At 32.0% G+C, this 22884-nt stretch overlaps 1 protein-coding gene across 1 annotated transcript in view; it reads left to right on the top strand.

Moving 5' to 3' along the window:
* LOC124354035 (zinc finger protein 98-like) overlaps positions 1-22679 on the top strand; it is a 28470-nt gene extending 5791 nt beyond the window's left edge. The window contains exons 2-3 of the mRNA XM_046804189.1: positions 6882-7048; positions 20530-22679. Coding sequence (XP_046660145.1) covers positions 21051-22079 — 1029 coding nt within the window. The 5' untranslated portion in view covers positions 6882-7048; positions 20530-21050 and the 3' untranslated portion in view covers positions 22080-22679. The remainder of the gene's footprint in view (positions 1-6881; positions 7049-20529) is intronic.
* Positions 22680-22884: the final 205 nt, after the last annotated feature.

Here is a 22884-nt window from a genome sequence, read left to right as displayed (position 1 = left end):
GTCAGTGCAAACTAATGATATTATTTTCGTCTATTTCATTAATAAACTGCAATGCTTTATATATTGCAAAGCATTTCTGCGTTTGTACGAGGAAAATGTGCTGTTAATTTTGTACATTTTTGCTATGCCGTGTTGAGGTATATAGAAGGCAATGCCCACGCCTCTAGTAGTCTTTGATGCATCCGTAAATACTTGTAAACAATGGCCAAATTTTAGGTTAAGCATTTCATTGACCAATTGTCTCAGATAGGTTATGTTTGTTTCCTTTTTACTTTGATTATAATTTTCTAAGGTTGAGATACATTTAACTATGTTGTCTGTCATAAATAAGGGCAAGTCAAAATCCCAATATGTTGTGTTGTTGTCCATAGTGTGTATATTAGGGTTTATATTGTTCTATATTGTTGTAAGAATTTATATACAGTGGTTGTTTCTTATGTATCCAGTATTGTGAATGAGTGCAGAGTAGATTTAGATAACTAATGCTGTTGAAAATAGGATGGTTTTTTTTCTGTGACAATCTTGTATACAAGTCTATCCGTAAGCATTTGTCTTCTTAAGTTTAATGGCATGAGGGAGGATTCGATTTCTAGTGCAACAATTGGTGTAGATGTAAAAGCACCCAATGAAATTCTCATAGCCTGATTTTGTATAAAATTGAGTTTTTTTCAATTCACTATAAGGTAGGTTACCATAAATGAAACAACAGTAAGTCTAGTTTGGACCTTATTAAACTTTTGTATATTTGTAGGGCAAAATCTGGGTGTGCACCGTATCTACCACATGTTATTGATTTAATTATATTTAGGTCTTTTAAACACTGTTTTGAATACATTGTTAATTTGGGGTTTAAAAGTAAAAGCTTTATCCACTATAATACCTAGTATCCTTAGACTGTCCTACAATGGGCACTTTTTCGTTGTGAATAAAGGAAAGGCGTTCTCAATTCATTGTTTCTTTTTTCTGGAAATTATTATGGTGTTACTTTTACTACTAGCATTAAATTCAAGGCCAATTCTTTCAAAATTAGTACACATGTTATTTAGGGTGCATTGCATTATTTCATGTAATATATCATTATTCTTACTGCAAGAATATATTACAATATCATCTGCGTATTGTAAGCAATTTACATTTCTTTCAATTGTACATTGTATGTCCGCTACATAAATAGAAAACTAATAGAGGACTCAACACGCTTCCTTGGGGTAAGCCCCTACATGTTTGTCTTGTAAAATTGGCTTTTGGCGTAATCATCTGTATCATGTCTATCCATCAGCCATTTCTGACAGTACGTCACAAATCTTCTTGGAATCCCAACTTTGTTCATTTTGTTTAATAATGTTGGTAATATAAACTTTGTCATAGGCATTAGATATATCTAACGATGTTACAACTATATTTTCGTTATGTGACAAAGCTATGTTAATGTCGCATATAAGGTTAAGAATGTAATCGCTACAGCCTCGTTTTTTTCTAAACCCATATTGGAAACTGGGTATAATGTTGTGCTTTTCAACTAACCATTCTAGTCTGTTTTTTACCATAGTATTAAATATTTTCATCATGCAAGGTATGAGTGATATTGGTCTGTATGAAGTGGATAAATGTTTTTCTTTATTTGGTTTTAACAGGGCTATTACTTTAAATTTTTTCCATACCTCTGGGATGTTACATTGTTCATTCCAAATCATATTGTATATATTAAGTAAATATTTTAAAACGCTATTAAAGGCATATGTCTTAACATGCTATATGTAATGCCATCTGGTCCTGGGGCCGTATCTTTATTTTTGGAATTTATAGCTATTTGTAATTCTTTAATAGTAAAATTCACTTCCAGATTATTATTTTGGTTTGTATTCCATTTTATTTTGGGCTTAAGTTCGGTTTCATGCGGTGACATAGTCTTGTATTATATTTTTCATAAAACTATTACATAGTTCCTCATTATATTGTATATCTGACATGTTAATAGCAAGTTTATTGTTACTTTTTAGTTTTTTAATTATTTGCCATGTATACAGATGTGGATATTTTTTTTACTAAATTAAATTACATATGTTTTGCCATGCAGTTTGTTTTGGCTAATCTAATTGTTTCTCTGGTGGTATACTGGGCATGTTGATAATTTTGAAAATTCAGTGGTGTCATGTTGTGTTTTGAATTTAGAAAATGTTAATCTTCTGTGAGCGACAGCCCGGAACAGTCTTCATTCCACCAAGGTTTTGGTGAGTGGACTTTCCACTCTTTATTTTAAATTTGGGAATGGCTAAATTAGCTGCATCTTCTAAAATGTTATATAAATTTTCAATACAAGGGTCTTGTACATTTTCTAACACTTCTTTAAATTGTTTTTGAATAACTTCAGTATATAGTTCCCAATTGGCTTTTTTCATATTTCTTTTATTATTTGTTACCCAAGTGTAGTGGGGGTTTTCGGTTACGATAGCTGAAGTTTGAAATGTTTATAAAAATTGGTAAATGGTTGCTTCCTACAGAATCTGTTCCAACTTCCCAGTTTTTGAGAAGTGCATGTAATTTAGGTGATGCAAATGTTAAGTCAATAGTCGAAGACTGTTGATTTATAGTGGGAATTGTTGTATGTAAATTATTATTTAATAAAAAATAAATGCTGAGTTTGAATATGCATTGAAGATATCATTACCCCTTTTGTTTGCCTTTTTATCACTCCAATACGGATTGGTGGGCATTAAAATCCCCCACATAAGACAGTGAGAACCATTATCATTATTAAATATGTGGTCATTCCATAAATCAGGTGTTATCTTTTTGTCTGTAGCATATATATTAAATATTTGTATTGGATGATCATAGTTGTTGATTTTTATTGCTAAAACTTGTATTACATTGTCATTGTATGAATATATTTTGGTAATGGATATTGAATTTGTGTATTATAAATGCTAAACAACCGCCATAGTTATCATTCCCTACACAAGTTTGTTTAGTTTATAATTGTTTGTCATTTAAATTGTCATTTTCGTTTCATCCAGGTTTCCTGAATGACTCCAATGTGTATGTTATTTTTATTTAAAATATTTATTAATTCAAGGAATTTTTGGTTTTAAAGATCTGGCATTCCACTGTAATATTTTTAATTCATTTGGTTTTACCTGAGACATTTCTGTCAACTGTTAAACCATGAGTGGAGATTTTTACTACTAGATGTTTTCATATTTTTTTATCTGATTTGTTTTTAGAAAGTATTTCCTGGTCCATGTACGGTATTAATATTTCCACCATTTGTTTTTTTTAAAGGTGGCAGATAATGTTGTGTTGTTAATTTTGTAACGTATTTCAGCTATTTTTTTCATGTAAGAGATTCTTAAAATGTTCTCTAATTTGAGGGTCAAGTTTTGTAATCTGGCTTGTGTAAATTTTGTAGTGAAAGTGGTTTTTATTGACTTTTCTTGTGTTTTATTGGTAGTTTGGGGTCTACTTATGCTACTGTGAAATTTATCGAATTGTTTTGTTGTTGGGATTACTAAGTAATTTGTTGTAAGTTTGATGCGGCTGATTATTTTCAGATGTTACTTGGATTTTCATTAGAGGTGAGTATTTATTGTAATTAGGTAGGCCTGATTTGTGAGTTTGTAATGGGTCACATGGGTTGTACTGAGAGTTTTCAGTAATCTAGGGAAAAAATTTTCATCCAAGTTAGTTCTGGTTATTTGAGCATATTGATGGATTTTTGTTGTACTTTATGGATTTATAAGTAATGGGATACAAAATACTAGCTGTATTGAAGTCGGGTAGGGTCCAATAAGCGGACCCGGTTTTTTTATATCGAAATTGGCAAACGATATTACTTAATCATAACCATCGATATAATCAATCGATACTGATGAATTATTTTTAACAACTTAAATAATCTATATGAACAGCTGTAAACACTTTCAAATAATACAATTAAGGTAATATTTTAAATTTCACGTAACATTGTGTATTAAAATGGCCGTCAATCTTAGGAAAGCTTCACGAAATTGCTTTAAAAGACGATAAAATATGTTTTTTATGGCTTCAGGATGTTGGGTTAGTACCTAAAAGAATCCATTATGTGATATTTGTGGAAAGGTAACAAATGTAACTGTCAGAGGAGCTAACATGGTCGTCTTCAGATGCAAAAAAAGAAGGTATATGGTGGACACAACTTTAGTAAAAACGTTTTCGATCTGTTTCGTTTAGTTAAAGTTATGAGTTTCCCTGATTTTGGTTATGTTCATTTATTATTTGTTATCATTAAATTCACATTTTTAATTTAAACATATGATTGTTATTACTTTTATATCGATTGATAGTCTATGATTTCGATATGCGAATATTAGGTAATCGATGATTATATTCTTCGATATAAAAAACCGGGTCCGCTTATTGGACCGTACCCTTGAAGTCTTCCTTAAATAGACTCATGCTGGGTTTTTATTTTTCTCTGTCTGATATACTCAGGGCATTGTTTAGGGTTACTGCAGTGATCTGCAAAGCAGTGAATACATTTTATGGGATTTTCACATTGATCGGAATGATACATATCTCCACAGTTGCGACAAAGGCGCTGTCTCTCTCACACAAACCGGTGCACTTGCTACGTGCCCATATGCAAAGCAGCGGTAGCATTGTTTTACTGGAATTATATATGTTTCTACTTTAAGCCTTAGATAATTCATATAAACTACCTCTGGTAGTTCATTCTGTATCAAATGTTACTTTAACAAATTTGGACTATTGATCAGATCTTTACCTACTTTCTTTTTAATTCTTTGTACCCGATAAGATGTCACATTCAGTTACCAAATCTGTCAAAATGTCATTTTCGGTTTATATCCGAGTCTATGTTTAAAACTCCTATGGAGGTTATTTTGTTTGAGGGTACAAAAACATTGTATTCAGGAAGATAAGGTGAGTTAACCAATTCATTGGCAGAAGTATAATTCTTACAGATAACTGATAAATTTTTTTCCTGAGCGGTTACTATATTCTATGTAATTATGATGGGTTATTAGAATTTTACCTACTTGAAATGGATTTATCTTTTTTTTTATCTTTACGTTGAACTAATTACTTCAAATGGTCCTTTATGTTCAGGTTTGTAAACACGTTGGATGTGTATTCGTTTTAGTGTCTGGTGAGGGGGTTTTGTCATTATTAGAGGAATGTGTTTTTTTTTTCATTATTAAGTGCTAATGCTGTGCGCTTTCGGTTTTGTGTTGGGGGTTTGGTCTAAATGTTTAGGGTTGATTATGTCTGTTTCCATATTTGTATTTTGATTTAATTCTGCATTTAATGTTAATGATTCTGAATTGTCATCATTTGTACAATAATTATGTTCTATTATGGAGTTAATGGCTATTTCTGTTTCCCTAATGAGGGCAGTATCCTGTCCAGCCATGGCTAGACCTGTTGCTGTGCAATCAGGTCCAGCCTTATGGAAACGGTATGGGTTTGTATTAAATTGGATAAATGTTACTGTATGTCTAATAAAAATGTATTTGATTTACTTACGGTTTTTTTTTTACACTATCTAACTTTACCAGGTTAGTTTTACATAATTACAAATTAGTTACAAATTACAGTGTAAGTTATAAAATTGCGTGTTGATAACCAGGTTAAAACACACTTTGATTATTCAACCACAGATTGTCTATTCAACGAGGTACACTACGCGAGATGACGAAAAACTGAAGGAAAGTATTAAAATATTCACTGATGGGTCAAAGACCAAAGAAGGCGTAGGCGCTGCCTTCTACATACCCGATTTGAATACCAGTGTAAAGTTTAAGTTAAATAAATATGTATCGAATTATACGGCTGAACTAATCGCAATTATAAAGTCAATAGAGTATATAAACAATACTGCATATAATAGTATAGATATTTATACAGATTCTCAATCAGCGATCAGAGCAATTAAAAAAGCAAATCAAGGTTTTCCGGATACAGATAACATAATCCTCAGCCTTTTACATGAAATATTAGCTAAAGGCAAACATTTTGTGATCCACTGGGTTCCAGGACACTGTGGTATTTCGCAGAATGAATACGCAGACAAATTAGCAAAGGAGGCTATATTGGATGGAGATAACTTAGATAACATTAATATTCCATCAACAGACCATAAGAAAATAACTTGCAATGTAGTATTAGACCAATTCAAAGAACTTTTTAACGCAAGTACATCAGGTATATGGTATAAGTCCATAGAACAAATTCCTCCGAAACAATCATGGTTCAGAAATGTTAGGATTAAGAGACACGACATAATTAATATATGCAGACTGAGATTTGGTCATGCCAGAAACAATAGCCGACTACACTGGATGAAATTATATTTCACTCCCTTGTGTCTTAAATGTACATTAGGAGTAGAAGAGACATTAGATCACTTAATTCTAGGATGCCCAATGTACAGTTATGCTAGAGACCAAACGTTCATCAATATTAAGAAACAATTCAGTAATCGCCCATATAATTTAATTGATGTACTACGTACAAACGATCTAGATATTTACAGCGAAATTATTAAATTCATTAATCTACTCAAATTAAAAAATATAAGTTAGCAACACAAAAACATATACACCTCAGACATAATTGTTGCATCACCCAGGGTTCTTATAACCGTGGCCTACCTTTCGGTTTAGAAATGCCTGACAGGTCCCAGGCGAGAAGACACCCAAAACACCTATGCAAAAATTATCCTATAATAAAATCCATCTTAGAATTTTCCCAAATCCTTCTTTGAAACTAACCATAACACTTGTAGACATAAATGTTAACCCACTAACACAATAATCAAATAATTATAAACAAATAAGATCGGCAACCACAATATTGTGATTATAAGTAATTCATTGTTTTAGAAAAGACTGTTAATATTAACATAGTCAGTGTACTTCGTGGCTTCATGGTCAGTCCAAAGCCGAAGAGAGAGAGAAAAAAAAAAGACTGAAATATAGAATAAAAATGAACATAACTACAAATCAACAAATGTGTAAAATTGAATCAATTTACACGTTCTAGGCGACTTGTGAGTACCACTCTATCGCATTAGCTACCTTGATATTATTGAGCCATTCTAACCATAGAAACGACCATTTGTTTACTATATATTGGAGGCCCCGTTTTAGATGGTTTGTTAGGCTGTCTTGGGATTAAATTTGTTTAATGTACATACATTACAAAGGATGTTCAACTTAAAACACAAAACATTAAAAATATTAGTAGCCTAGTTCTACTGCTTTTGCTTGATATAAAGATCTAGCTTTATCCAGTTTATATTAGGCTAGTTAATCAAAAGAAAATGCTCTGGAAGAAAATTAAAGTAACAGTATAATAAGTGGCCACCAACACAATGGGATGATAGCCTAATTATCAAATGATATGGAATCATCGATATTCATGACCATCTAGAAGACAGAAAACAAAATGTCAGACCAAATAAGATAATAGATTTATGCTAGATATTTTTTTTAACTATATGTTTGGCTAGTTTTTAATCTTAATATAATTTGCAAATTAGGCTAATACTTATTTTTTTACAAAACATGATTTTAATTTTGAATTTATTTTTATACACGTTTTTTACTTTGAATAAATTTTGAACGATGATGTCGAATTAAATTAACTTTTAGGCTTTAAAAATGTTAATATAGAGAAGCTGTATGTTTGTATGTAGTCCAAAAAGAAATGAATTTGTTTTTTAAATTGTATTTAAAGTACTCTTGAGCTGCGTAGTACTATTACAATTAGGGTAGACATGTTTCATAGCATTTAAAAGATGCTCGAATGGATCACCACCAATAATCATAATTTCTCGTCTATACATACATTCCGTAAGATGATTGGCAATGCACTCACTTCTGAAACTAGTTTTTTTTATAAAATTATTTTGAGCCAATATTCATATATTCGTCACCTTTGTTCTTGTCATCACTAGCCTTCTCCTACATAAATGAAATAACGGCTCGAAATGGCGTTACTAGCAACAGCAGTTAATGACGCTCTAGTCTAATTTAAGAAAGCTGGCAATGATTAATTATGAATATCTATAGGTCACATGTCGTATCCGATTGTATCGATATTTAAAATCGATAATCATCCAATTGTGTTGGCCACTTATTATACTGTTGCTAGGTAAATGTTTACTTTACCCACTTTTGTGGAAACTAACAAATGGTCTACATTCGTTAGTTGATTGTTATTATCAAACAATTAGATATATTATCCTATTTTGATATTATACAATTGTAGGCAACAAGAAATATAATACATAAAAACATACATTACAAATTTTTAATAAAATAAATGTAACAATTACATTATGAAAGTAACAATACCAGCTTTTGCCTAGACCTACACATTAGAGAAATGTTACAGTATTTATAGCTTTCCCAGATATTAGTGAGTAACCGTTTTTGTGAAGTAGAGGAAAGGATTCTCCCCAAACAGGCACACTTCCCTCCAGTACAGTCATGAAGATGGTCTGCTAGACAGTCTGTCGGTAGTCCACTCCTCAAACTTCTCTTTACTGCTCACCAAGAACGGTCACTTTCAATTGCATATCTCACACAATTTCCTCATATTCATCATCATTTACAAATTTCCAAAAGTTACTTCTTGTATATTGTTTATATTAAACATTACTATAATTAGGATGTTGAAAGCTTTTGTTAAGTTAAATTAATTGGGTACTTTGGGATTATACCGCCCACACCAGTATGAAGAACACAAAAATATAAATTTATAGAAACAAACATGATAGAACGAAAAAACAACTGTTTAATTACAAAATTACAAGCATTCCCAGGTATTGTGATCGGTATTGTTGTCGCTGTTATCTTATCTTTCTCGAGAATCCCGATTAGGGCAGGGCGCGGCATCACATCATTTGAACGGTACATAATTGCCTTTCCATTACAATTCAATTTATATTTCTGATCAGCCCCTCTAGAATTTGATATTTTACTGATAGGTACTATCTCGAGGGATGTTTTTCTTTCGTCGACATCAGCGTGGGGCAGCACCGAAGCTCGCGCTGATGGCCGGAGGCACTCGCATTTTGGGTGGCGGAGTGTGATCAAGAATAAAAACAAGTTTTGAGTGTTTTTTCAATAAAGAGTTTAGTTTTAGTTTGGTAATGTTTGTTTTTGTCGAATTTTTGTGTTTGGAGAAATGTAGAGGTAAAACACGGAAGTACAACAAAGCGACGTACCAGCTGAACGGGTGGCGAGACTCTGCAATCACATTATCTACTAGACCGCTCGACTTTGACCTCTGTCTGAGGGTGGGGATGGGTTTGCGATAAGACAATTCCTGTTTTATATTGACGAAATATTGTTCTACACTAATCTAGTAATCAGTAGAAGCAAAATGTCAAATAACGATTCATGTCTGGGTGTGGTCGGTATAATCCCAAAGTAGTACCATTAATTGTAATATCAAATTATTCATTTCATCAAAAACATTCGATGAAAACAACCAAATTATGAGTGTTATTAAAGTCCCTGAAAAGTATATTCAAACTGCTTATTTCGCATACTTTCAGTCAATCATTAGATATGACCTGGTCCTATAGAGAAATTGTAGTAAAATAGACAAAATTTTATTGTTGCAAAAAAAGCTGTTAGAGCAAGGCTGTTGTACAAGACCATTGTTAACCTTTGTTTTGCATACTTTCAGTCAATCATTAGATATGGCCTGGTCCTTATAGAGAAACTGTAATAAAATAGACAGCATTTTATTGTAGCAAAAAAGCTGTTAAAGCAAGGCTGTTGTACAAGACCATTGTTATCCTCTGTTTGTGAAGATGGGAATTCAAACTGTAATAAACCTTTATATATTTTATCCTCCTTTATATATAATGAGAAACCCACAGTTAGGAAGACTTGCCAGTGATGTACATAGCTACAACACTCGTAATAAAAATAAAACAATAATTCACTCTCACAGATTGGGCAAGTTAAATGGTCACTTTCACTTGAGCATCTCATTCTTAAATACCCTGTAAAAACATTTACACACAAATTTTACCATTGTTTCTGAACATCTCAATTTCATTCAGTTGAGAAATTTCTCACTGCAAATGATTTGTTTCTAATTTGTATAATTTGATATATTGATTGTTAAATTTTGTATTTGTTGTTAAATCTTATATTTACTATTGAATTTTATACCTATTACTGATTTATATATTTTTTAGGGAATTTTTTAAAATTGTATACATGTTGTTACAATCTTGTTACTTTTTACAATTGTTAATGCCTTGTCCTGACTAGTTTTAATGCAGCCTGCTTAAAAAACAAAGTACTAGAAAAACTGTCTCAAACCACTGAACTAATATAATGTTGCTGTAAATGCTACTGTTGGAATTTTATTTTTATTTTATTTAGTTTTTAGAATAGTACATTGTTACCTAAATTCAAGCTCAGATTCAAGATTCAAGGTTTTGTCATTAGGCAATCCATAGAAGTGCAATTGACAAAGTCATAGCTAACTATTTACAATGATCACAGCATATAAACCTTAAAAAATACATATTAGGCACCTATTTTTCATGTAAGTCAATTGAATAAATATGAAAGTCAATAAATAAACTAAACTATGTACATAAATTATTTACTAAAGTTAATGTAAGGTTTAAAAGTTGAATCTACACACAGTTAAAAATATCATAAATAAATGAATAAATAATTTAAAATCTTAGGCTACTAATATCACAATTCAAAAAATCATTCACTGAATAAAAAACATTTTGTTTAAACCACCTTTCTGTTATTTGTTTAAAACTTTGCAGGGGTACAGTCCCATGCCTTTTCAGGTAATTTGTTAAAAAAATTTAAGTTTAATTTTAATGTGACTTCTATTGGTTTTCTCTAATTTTATTTGAGGCAATTCTAAGAAATAATTTGATCTAGTTGGATATTTATGTACTTCCTGCCGTACTTTAAACAACTCAAGACTCTCTTTAACACTAGTTAAACAGCAATATATATATATATATAAATTATAAAGGGTCATTACTTCTAGTTCTTTAAAAATTTCTACACACGACGCCCTAGGTTCAAAATTTTTATTATCCTAAGGGCTTATTTTGCCATACAAAAACTTTTTCGGAGTTACAAGAGTTACCCCATAGGGTTATGCCATAAAGCAAATGAGATTGAAAAAATGCATAGTAGGCCATAATTAGCATATTTCTTGATACACAGTTTTTTAACCTTCTCAAAAGATAGGTTACCCTTGCCAGTTTTTTACACAGTTCTTCAATGTGATAATCCCAGCTTAACCTAGATACATTCCCAAAAGCTTTACAGGCTTAATGTCTTTATATATTGTGTGATTCAAAGAGAAAATGATTTTTTCAGTTTTGCTGTTGTTTACCATAAGTTTATTAGCCTCAAACCAATCTAATGCCCTTTTAACTACCTGGTTTTCTTACATAACAAGTTCATTAAGATTTTGATCAAAATTTAAGAGAGTGGTATCCTCAGCGTAGAATATTGTTGTACACTGTGTATTAAAAGCTAAGTCATTGATGGCAATAACGAAGAGTAAAGGTCCTAACACTGAACCTTGCGGGACACCCACTTTTATTTCTCTAAAATTAGATTTGTCTTGCCCTTGTACAACCATCTGCTCTCTATAACTAAGGAATGATTTGAAAAGATTTAGTTCATTATTATTAATACCATAACAAAACAATTTTTTCACTATTAATTCATGAGAAATACAGTCAAAGGCCTTTGATAAATCTATCAGTGTTGCAGACGGCAGAAACTTACTTTCAAAATTTAAAAGAATTTTTCCACTACTCTTTCTACAGCTTTTACAGTACTACGTCCAGAGATGAATCCAAATTGTTGATCGCACAACAAATTATTTTGTACAAAGAAAAGATTGAGTTGCATTTTTATACACCCTTCTAAAATTTTACTAAATATTGGTATCAAGGAAATTGGGTGATAACTGGATGGATTAAGTTTATCTCCTTTTTTATAAATGGGTGTAACTTTACTTATCTTAAAAGTTTTAGGATATTTACCTTGTTCCAGAATCATATTAAAAATAAAGGTGAAAGGTCTTAAAATTATGTCTATGATGTCCTTTACCACTTTGTTAGATATCCCGTAATAGTCCTCACTCCTTGGTGAGCTCAAGTTTGATACTAATTTTAAAAGGTCACTATCTACAATTGTTTTCCAACTAAAGATCTCTATTGCCCTATTAGAATTCAAGACGTAATAATTATTTGTAAGTTCTATTGTATTGTTTTCCAATACACCAGTGTTTAAACCACTACCTATATCTAGATTACTTACTAAATTAACAAAATAGTCATGAAATGTATCACATTATATGCCTGCTGCCTGATCATACTTATTGTTATTGCCAGAGTTAGTTTCTGCTTTTATTACATTCCAGGCTGCTTTACATTTATTTGTGGCATTTTGTATATAGTTTTCATTTCACTTTATTTTTTCTTCCCTAATTTTGGACCTGTACTATTTTAAAGCTCCTAAATATTCCTTCTTATGGTAATTTTCATTAAGTGTACCCTTGCTACTTTTGAACCTATCATAAAGGCCAACCACAAACTCTCTAAATTTTCTTAACTCTGATGTAAACCATTTATGGTGTGGGATTTTCAAAGCATTAGTTTTAATCTGCTTCACTTTACAAAACTCATTGAGAGAGTTTATCACATTATTAATAAAGTAATCACAGGCTGATCAACCTCTGAAAAATTGCCAATATGTGACCAGTCTACAGCTTTTAAATTTCCCCTAAGATTTAAAGTAGCATTATATGAAAGGTTTCTAACATATTTTACTTCCTTATTACCATTTAATTTTGGGTTAAAACAATCAAACTTTGCTATAATCCCTGCGTGATCCGATAAGTGGGGTTCTACAACTATACAGTCAACATGTTCTCTAGATACATTTGTGGCAATATTGTCTATACATGCTTTACCTCTAGTTGCTTCTTGATTCAGACAGTACAGGTTACAAGATCTTAAAACATTTAAAAAATAATGTGTTTTATATGATTTCTTTACAATATTTATGTTAAAATCTGCTGTTAAAACAATTTTTGAATTTTTATATTTTTTGTACAGAAAAGTTAAAAGTGTGTCCAAAGACTTAAGAAAAATGTCCATATTAGAATCTGGTGGTCTGTAAGCTGTAACTATGGCAAGGTTTTCCCTAGACAGAATCACTGCTGTCGCTTCAAAGGTTCTTTCGATACAAAAACTATCCACATCAATAGTCTTGAAATCAATATCCTGCTTGACAAATATAACACTTCCTCCTCCTAGTGACATTTTCCTACAACTAATATTTCCTATCTTAAAACCATATGGAACATACATGGAGGCTTCCTCAGTATAATGCCAGTGCTCACTTAGTGTTACAATATGACAATTCAAACTACTTAAAAATAAATCCAACAAATCTAACTTATTTCTAATGGATCGAATGTTTAAATGAAAAATATTTAAGGATTTATTGTCGCTGTAGTCTGACCTGGATGCTTGCCCAGCTGCAAGGGTTGGCAGTTTTCCGACGCAGTACTTCTTGAAGAGGAAAGATCTTCTACTTGCTGTCTTGACTGCTGAGTTGCTGGAATGTCTCTGCCTCACTTGTTGTGATTTGTTGAATTTTTTCAGCTATCAGCTTTGCTAACCACTGTTTCCCTCAGGTGTTGAGATGTCGGCCGTGACGAGTATGGAAGTGTCTCTGCTTTACTCACATCAACCACTGTAGCGTGTGAGTATTTCTGGCCTAACTCCTTCAAGCGCAGATTAGTCCTTGATACAGCTCGATTCACACAAGACCAGTTTACCAAGTCGTATCGCGTCGGCAGATCAACCAGAACGACATTGATGTTTTTTGTGTTGTCCAATGTGTCAGATATATTTGACAGAGCCTCTTCACCCTCATTTCCAGCAGTGTCATTTGACCCACACATGAGTACCAAAATGTCTTTTTTGTTTAAATTTTCCCCTTCAATATTCTTTTTCTTCAAAATTTGCTTTGATCTCCCTCCGGAATTTATAAAACCCACCGCTTCATATTCAGTTAGGGAGTGTATGTTGTTCAGATGCCAGGCTAAATTTCAACCATGACTATCAGCGCAGAGGAGAATCTTATTTTTGCCAGGTCTCTCATCATCAGAAGTGTTTTCTTTTAGTTCTCCTTCTTTTTCATCCTTTTCTTGAGATAAAAGAACTTCAAAACGGTTTTGAGTTACTTTATTAAAATTTGAATTTAATCATTTTATGTAGCTCTTTTTCATATTATGTATTTTGTACATTTCTTAGTGTTTGCAACTGATGGAGGAGCAACATTTTGGTTTTTTTTAGAACTCCATGCTCTTTTTCCAACCCTGGTGTACCTTTTTTCTGAAGTTGAATGAACCAGTGGAAGACTAACATGTAATTGTTCTCTATCTCGTGTTGGTAAACTTGGCCAATGAGGCTCCTTAATTATAAGATTTTTTTCCTTTATTTTTCTCTCTAAATTTATTATAATTTCTTCTTTTTGCAAAACTAAGGATTCTAACTGTACACTATGGTTTTTGAGTTTTTGTATTTCTTCCTGTGCTTGCCTCAAATCTTCATTCAAGGTGTTTATAATTTCCATTTGATTCTCGAGTTCCTGAGTAACATCTATTTCTATTAAACTTGTTTCTAAGTCAAGCTCTTCAGCTATATCAAAAGATAAGTATGACTCACAGTACCATTTTTCTTTGGTTTTGTAGATTTTGTTGTACTCATCATTACTTAAGGAAGTACATTTAAAATGAAACCATTTAGAGCATGCTCCCCTACATAATATGGACTTAGCTCTCTTTATGTCCCTTGTACACTTCCCACAAAAAAATTGTTTTTTATTTGTCATATTTGAAACACAGTTAAAAAAAAGTAAATAATAATAAATAAATAATAGCAAATTCAATAACTGTATGAAATTATTAAAGCTAGTGGTAGAATAAATAGTTCCCTTCCAAGGATGTGAGTTTGTTTGTAAACAAAGTTGGGTGTAGTTGACAGCTGGCAGTGATACCTGTTCAGGCCCAGTCCTAGCTCAGCTCAGTTTACAGTCCAGAGGTCAGGATGTCTTATCTCTGATCATTCTTTATCTGTATTCAATTAACATTCTTGTATTTCCATGAAAAAACTTTGATTAAATTGTCCTTATCTTATTTAATTCACAGATTTTATTAAAACTACTCACATACACTTGAAGCTGGTTGTAAACACTACACTTTGATGTAAAACACTTCCTCGGCAGTTCTAAAAAACCACTAAGTTTATACAAAATATTGAAGAGCACACTTGTACCTGTTGCACACTGTGTACCATTCACAGGTACCATCAGATAAATTGAAAAGGGCCTTACATAAGGGCTCTGGTAATTTAACTTTTTTATCTATAATAATTATGTACATACCGACCTATATCAGTAAGCCAATAACAAATAGTAAATATGTACAGAGGGCTACATTGCTTCATTTTATATTTAGAAATTTTTTGTTATATCATATTATTTTGTAACCCTTATAATCATCTAAAATGTTATTAAAAACTTTGTAATATGTTTTAACATTAAAAATAATTTTAATATGATATATAACAAATTATAAATTCAGTAAATTACATTATCTGTTTCATTTTTTGGTCATGTCTTCTTTCAGACACCAGCTTTTCTTACATATACAATTAAAACGATTTACACTGTAATATATTGTTATATTAAAGAAATTGAGGTTGATACAATAATTTTCTAGATAATCATTGCGGAACTAACGCAAACCATAACTTCGTAATTTTGTATGTACAATACATATAATCGATTTATAAAACATTTAGTGCAGTCATTGAAGCATTATTGCTCCGAATTTTTTTATTGTGAACCGAATTTCATATAATTTTAGAATTAGGTTCATCTTACCCTTAACTTCAAAAGTGAAAATGATTTGTACTCCACAACCCTGGGAGTGGTTGCCACCCCTTCTCGGGGGTGATTTTTTGTTTTTCAAAATAACCTCGAATACCGATAGAAGGCCTAATTTTAAGCAAAAAATCATCTATAAAGATTTTCGAAAAATCCAATACTTTTTAAGTTATTGGCAATTGAAAATTAGCAATTTTTTCATGTTTTTCATCGGTTTTTTTGCAAATATCTCCAAAAATATACGTTTTATCGAAAATTTTATAAAAAAACAAAATTGTAGCAGGTAAAAAAATGAACAATGTGGTTTTTTATAAAGTATTCTAAGTGCAATATTAAAGATCAAAGCCGTTTTGTATTTTTTTCTGAAATTTAATCGATGTGGTCAATGCCATCTAGTGGCGAGCAGATGCATTTTAGGCATTCTAATAAAAAAAGAGTTTTGTTGTGCTTGAAATAAGCTTTAAAATGAGCACTATTACAAGTCTTTTGCACGTAAAATAAGTGAGTTGTATTGCAAATAAGAGGAGCATCTAGTGCTTTTTTCTTTTAAATCAATGGGTTTCATAAGTGCCATTTCCACTAAAGTTAAAATTAATCGTATTCCGCCTAGAATTAATTTTATTATGAAGAGTTTGGTAGATTTTATCAGTTTGGCTGCTTCAGGACATCTTTTTTAAAAAAGTCACGATTAAAAACAAGTTCAAATAAAAAAAAAACACTTTTTCATAATATCTCAAAAATAACGACAGATACGTAGAAAAGTGTAAGGATGAAAAATTTACGTATTTTTCTGACAAACAATTTGGTTTATTTGCTTTTTTTGTCAAACAAAAATTGACGGAGATATGATTGTTTAAAGAGTATGTGGCAGCGCAATCACAGCGTCTCTTAAGCCCTTTAACCCTTCACTGTTTGAGAAAAAGGTTTCTTACTATATATTGCAATAAAGGATGTTGTAGCTCTCTTAATTACCTTTACAATGGTTTTTTATAAATTGTGATAGCATGAAGATTGAAGGAGTTATGGTCCAAAAACTTATCATATTTTTTTCTACTTAGTAACTGAAAATTTCGGAGTGTGAATATTTGGAGCAATGTGAAAGTATGCAGTATAATAGAAACCCAAACTATTGTAATGTGTATATATATATATATATACACAATATGGCTCATATATTTTGGAAACAGGCATGAATACATACCAACGTTCTTATATGTATATATAACACATTTGAGTGAATTTTATATAATTTGTAAATATTTTACTCAATAAATGGCAATTTTTTACTCTAAATTAAATTATTTTTAAATATGTAATCATATATATTTACTGTTTTAATTTAGAGGTATTTTTAAGAGTAGAAAAGCTTAAGAATACGATAATCATTTTTCGAGTGTTTGGAATAATATTTAAATCCTTTTCATTTTATCAAAAAAATGTTAACAATTTTTTATCAAGGGGTAGTTTTCAAGGGTTGAAAGGGGGTTAAAAATTTGATAATTATTATAGAGAATATAAAATATTACTTACTCTATACTTACATCTTTTTATGTCGTACCAAAGTATTTTTTTGTTATTCTTTCAATTTAGGGGTTGTTTGCAAGGGTTGTACGATTTTCAAGGGGTTGAAAATTATTTTAATATGAGGTAATTGTGTTAGAAAACATTTTACAATTTCACCACTTACTATTAGACATGTTTTCTAGCGATAAAATGGCTCAATGTCAATTTTTCCATTAAGGGGTTGTTTACGCCCCTTAAAATAATAGGCGGAGTTCAGATCATTTTCACTTTTGAAGTTAAGGGTAAGATGAGCCTAATTCCAAAATTTCATGCAAATCGGTTCACAGTAAAAAAATTCGGATTACTGCACTAATTTGGTAACTTGATCACATGTAAATATCAGTTTCTTTATTAAAAATCAACACAATGACTTCACACTGAAAAATATGTTGTTAATCCCCTAAAATTGTGTAATTACTAATTTAATCCATACTCAAATATGCATATGATTTTTCAAACTAAATTTAATGTACTAGTGTGATCAACAAGTACAGTCGAGAAGGGACGTTTAGGTCCTGATGGTTCTGATGGATAGCAATGACAGAATTACCTGAGAACTGAGCGGCAGGAGAAAATGTATGTCTGAAGTTTGCGGCAGATCAGCGGCACCCTGTGGTAACGTCCTGCCGTCTACGTCATTCGTAATCAGTGTCGAGCGTTCTCCGTAAGTGCAATAAAAAACATTACACTTTTTAAGTCGCCGCTTCGTATTTCGGTGAGGCCCCGGTTTGGTCTGTGGACGAGTGTCTAGATTACAAAAGAAAGTTTTGTTAGGTTTTGCTATCTCGGTCATATCAAAAGCTTGACTGAACTAGCTGATTTGAAATTGGAAAAAGTTGCGCAAGTTTTGTCTCAGACAGTAAAAATAAATTGCTAGTCTAAACGGGCGCAAGAACTTGTGAGCGCCGCAACCAGTATCGCCGGACAGTTGTTTGCAAGAATTGGACAGAGGTGTCAGCCGTTAATTAATTATAAACATTGCTGAGACATCACATCCGTGTGTGAACAGAACAGACTTCGTAATGACTCCCGCAACAACCAGCAATAATGCTGTACAAAGTTCCCGCGATTAAAATTACTTATCTTTTTCACATTCTCAAGTTCTCTCGCAACTTTACTTGCCAGTGTAAAAGCAACGTAATATTGTTGTCAGTCTGCAGACAGCCATCCGGCCAAATCCACCACGCACATAAGTTTTCGTCGTCAGAGCAGCATTGGATGGACAGCGGCTAGCTGAAATCCCTTCAGTCCTCCGATCAAAACTATTCATTCTTCACCCACACGTAACGGTTGGTAGATAATTTTAACTGTTGAAACGAAATAATCCAGCGTGTATGAATAGCCTAATGTCATGTTATTTCGTAGTCCATAGCTATAATATAGCGAACACGCTGTGGCTTAAACTTAACTTTTCGTGTGTTTAGTTTACTGTGTAAGTTGAATAATTGTGATTCTATTCTTGCATTAATTTAAAGGCCAACACCAAATATTTAAGAGCCAATATTTTGTGATAATTGATTACGTTAACTATGTTCGTATTCTGAGGGCTCGTGCCGATGGCCGAGAGGTCTAGAAGTTGGAATTTGAGTCTGAGTTAGAGACAGCGCAGGTTCTAATCCTGTCTGTGACCCTTGTACTTTTTATCAGTACCATCGACATTGTATTGTATCGACTCTCCCCCGTTTTCTGTTTGATAAGATCCTCGCACAGGCCAGTAGGCCATGAGGACGGGCAGAATAACTATGGAAGGTGACTTTTCTGTACATGTGTCTACTGACGAAATGATTCTACAGATCTCAAACTAACCGCACTTCCGTAGGAGATAACTTTCTGATGTATTCTTCTTATATTGGCCGGCAGTGGGATAAATGCGGAGTCATGATACTTTCGTAGGATTGTAACCAAAGCTGCCACCAAATATGAGAACCTCAATAAGCGTGAATTATGCATTCATTTCGGACTCGTGAAAAACATGTTGATTATGAATGTATTTCTATAATGTCATATTTTTATTAGGGATGGATCGATTCCGATATTTGATCCCGCGGCTATCTTCACTCAATTGTGATACCAACCGAAGTGCTTAATATTTAAGTATAATTCGTATGTTCTATATTTATTTTGGCGCATCATCGTCGAGAATCTGCTGCATCTATTCGTGGGCAACAACTGATCAGCAGTACACAAATTATCTCTTGCTAAAACGTGTTTTGTAGTTATTTGTGTATGAAATATATTTAGAAACATATAGTAAATTTACCAACGTCTTATTTACTACTGTGATTTTCAATAACCATGAGAACTATCACAATATCGATACTTAAGCATTAATGTTTAGGCACTTTAATGTTTAAAATATTCATGTTTTATGTTCACATTTACGTTCTTCTTTACCTTGTAAAATTATTTTAATCAATATAAGTACCTTTTTGTTTATATTCATATCATAGTATGAAAATATATCATATAAATATTTATATCATTTCATATTCATTTCAGTTTGTCATGAAAGGTAAGGATAAGTCATTCGAATTTCACGAAAAACCATGTTTTTGATGTGATGAAGGTATAATTTTGGCCATGGATAAGTGCTATCTACACCCACTGTGCGTCATCTTCATGTGACTAGTGAGCTCTACGCGATTTGTGCTCAGGTTCTTGTATTTGAGCACAACAGTGTCAGATTGGAAGTAGTCTTAACCATTACATGTGATGCTTGACATCAACTCATTGTTATTGACTATCCCAACTTGTGTTAATGATATTTGATTACAATGAGAAATACATACCTGTGCCTCTCTTGTAGCAATAAGAAATTAGTATTCTAGTTTATTATTAATAAATAAAAATGTTCATTACACTTTGGAAATCTTACAATGTTAAGTAAATAATGTTTTAGTTATACGAGCATGTGTACAGGGAAATTTACTCTACTCCACTAAATTATGAAATAAAACTTCTAGTATAAGTTTGTTCTTTGTTTCAGATTCAATGTCATAGCTGTTGGAAGCAGTTATAACTGAGGACACAATTAATTTATTTATCATGTGTGCATCATGCAAATCAAAATGTTAGTGTTTAATTTTTCATTAAACACAAGTAATGTACATCAGAGTTTCCTAATGCAATTTGCTTCCACGATAGACTTTTCTGTGATCAGAATATTGGCTCATTTATTTGCTATTAGATAATACTTGGTATTTGCATTAAATATCTATTAGTGAATGGCGTATGTTTATAAATCATTTAGACAAAATAGAATTGTGTATGCTGTAAAAAGTTGTGTATCAAGTAAAATTTTAAATGATAAATATTATTAACATTGGTTTTCATTTAGTTTATATTCCTTGCAAAAGTGATGTATTATGATTAATTATTTATTATAGATTCATAGTATTGGCAAAAATGTACACTTTTACACATTGTGGCTAGGCTACAAGTAAAGAAGGAAAGAAAACTGTTCCCTGTGCAGCTATACTTGTACATGAGTGCCATTGGAGGAACAAAATGTCAACCCAAAGTGAAAACCCATATAAGTGTTCACTTTGTAGCTATTCTTGTACTAGAAATAGTAACTTGAAGAAACATATATTAACTCACACATGTGTAAAACCTTATACATGTTCAATGTGTAGATATGCTACTTCTAGAAACAGTGCCTTGAAGAAACACATGTTAACTCACACAGGCGAAAAGCCTTGTAAGTGCCCCCTCTGTAACTATGCCTGTAATTCAAATAGTAATTTGAAGACTCATATATTAACTCACACAGGTGAGAAACCGTATAAGTGCTCCGTGTGTAGTTATGCTAGTTCTAGAAGTGATACCCTGAAGAGCCATATGGTAACTCACACAGGAGAAAAGGCATATAAGTGTTTCCAGTGCGACTGTGCTTTTACTACAAGGTGTAACTTGAGAAAACATTTATTAATTCATACAGGTGTTAAGCCTTATAAATGTATTTTTTGTAGCTACGATTGTATAACAAGCGATATATTGAAGAAGCATACATTAACACACACCGGAGAAAAACCGTATAAGTGTTCACTTTGTAGCTATTCTTGTACTAGAAATAGTAACTTGAAGAAACACATGTTAACTCACACAGGCGAAAAGCCTTGTAAGTGCCCCCTCTGTAACTATGCCTGTACTTCAAATGGTCACTTGAAGAAACATATGTTAACTCACACAGGCGAAAAGCCTTGTAAGTGCCCCCTCTGTAACTATGCCTGTACTTCAAATAGTAACTTGAAGACTCATATTTTAACTCACACAGGTGAGAAACCGTATAAGTGCTCCGTGTGTAGTTATGCTAGTTCTAGAAGTGGTACCCTGAAGAGCCATATGTTAACTCACACAGGAGAAAAGGCATATAAGTGTTTCCAGTGCGACTGTTCTTTTACTACAAGTTGTAACTTGAGAAAACATTTATTAATTCATACAGGTGATAAGCCTTATAAATGTTGTTTTTGTAGCTACGATTGTATAACAAGCGATATGTTGAAGAGGCATACATTAACACACACAGGAGAATAACCGTATAAGTGTCCCCTGTGCAGCTATGCTTCTGCACAAAATTATGACATGAAGAAACATATATTTAAACACACAGGTGAAAAACCTTTCACTTGTTCCCTGTGCAACTATGCTTGTACTGAAAGTGGCTCATTGAAGAGACATTTGTTAAAACACACAGGTGAAAAACCTTTTACTTGTTCCCTGTGCAACTATGTTTGTACTGAAAATGGTACATTGAAGAGACATTTGTTAAAACACAAAAATGAAAAACTATGTAAGTGATTGTTGTGAATATATCCATGTATTACAAATTATACATTAATTAACATGCACAGATGAGAAATTTTAAAAGAATTTTGTGAGTGGAGGTATGTTTTTACTACAATTGAAGAACACAGGTGAAAAAACTTTAGTGTTTTCTCTTTTGGGGGACCTTGTAGAAACATAATAACTAATTCTCAAGAAAAAAAATTTATTTTTTATTGTTTAGCTACCTTTGTACTGGAAATGACCATTTGAAAATAAATCCTAACCCATATGGGCTGAAACCTTTATAATGTTTCCTTTTTATCTATATTTGTACTGAAATTTAAAAATTAAAGGTATCAATATGCAGGAAATAATCTTGTGTTCTTAATGCCAATGTAGCTACGTGTGTCCTGTAAGTTAAATTAAAAGGCAAATTAATTATCTTTTACTCAAAATGGTACGATAATTTATGTTACTCAATAAACTAAAATACTATCTACCTCATATGATACATATAATTATTTTGACATTAATTTTTTATTGTGTTTTGTATTCACACTTGAAAGAGGTGTGT

Source organism: Homalodisca vitripennis, chromosome 2, assembly GCF_021130785.1.
Source record: "Homalodisca vitripennis isolate AUS2020 chromosome 2, UT_GWSS_2.1, whole genome shotgun sequence".
NCBI lineage: Eukaryota > Metazoa > Arthropoda > Insecta > Hemiptera > Cicadellidae > Homalodisca > Homalodisca vitripennis.
Note: the sequence above shows the minus strand (reverse complement) of the source record. Positions and strands in the feature narration are given on the sequence as shown.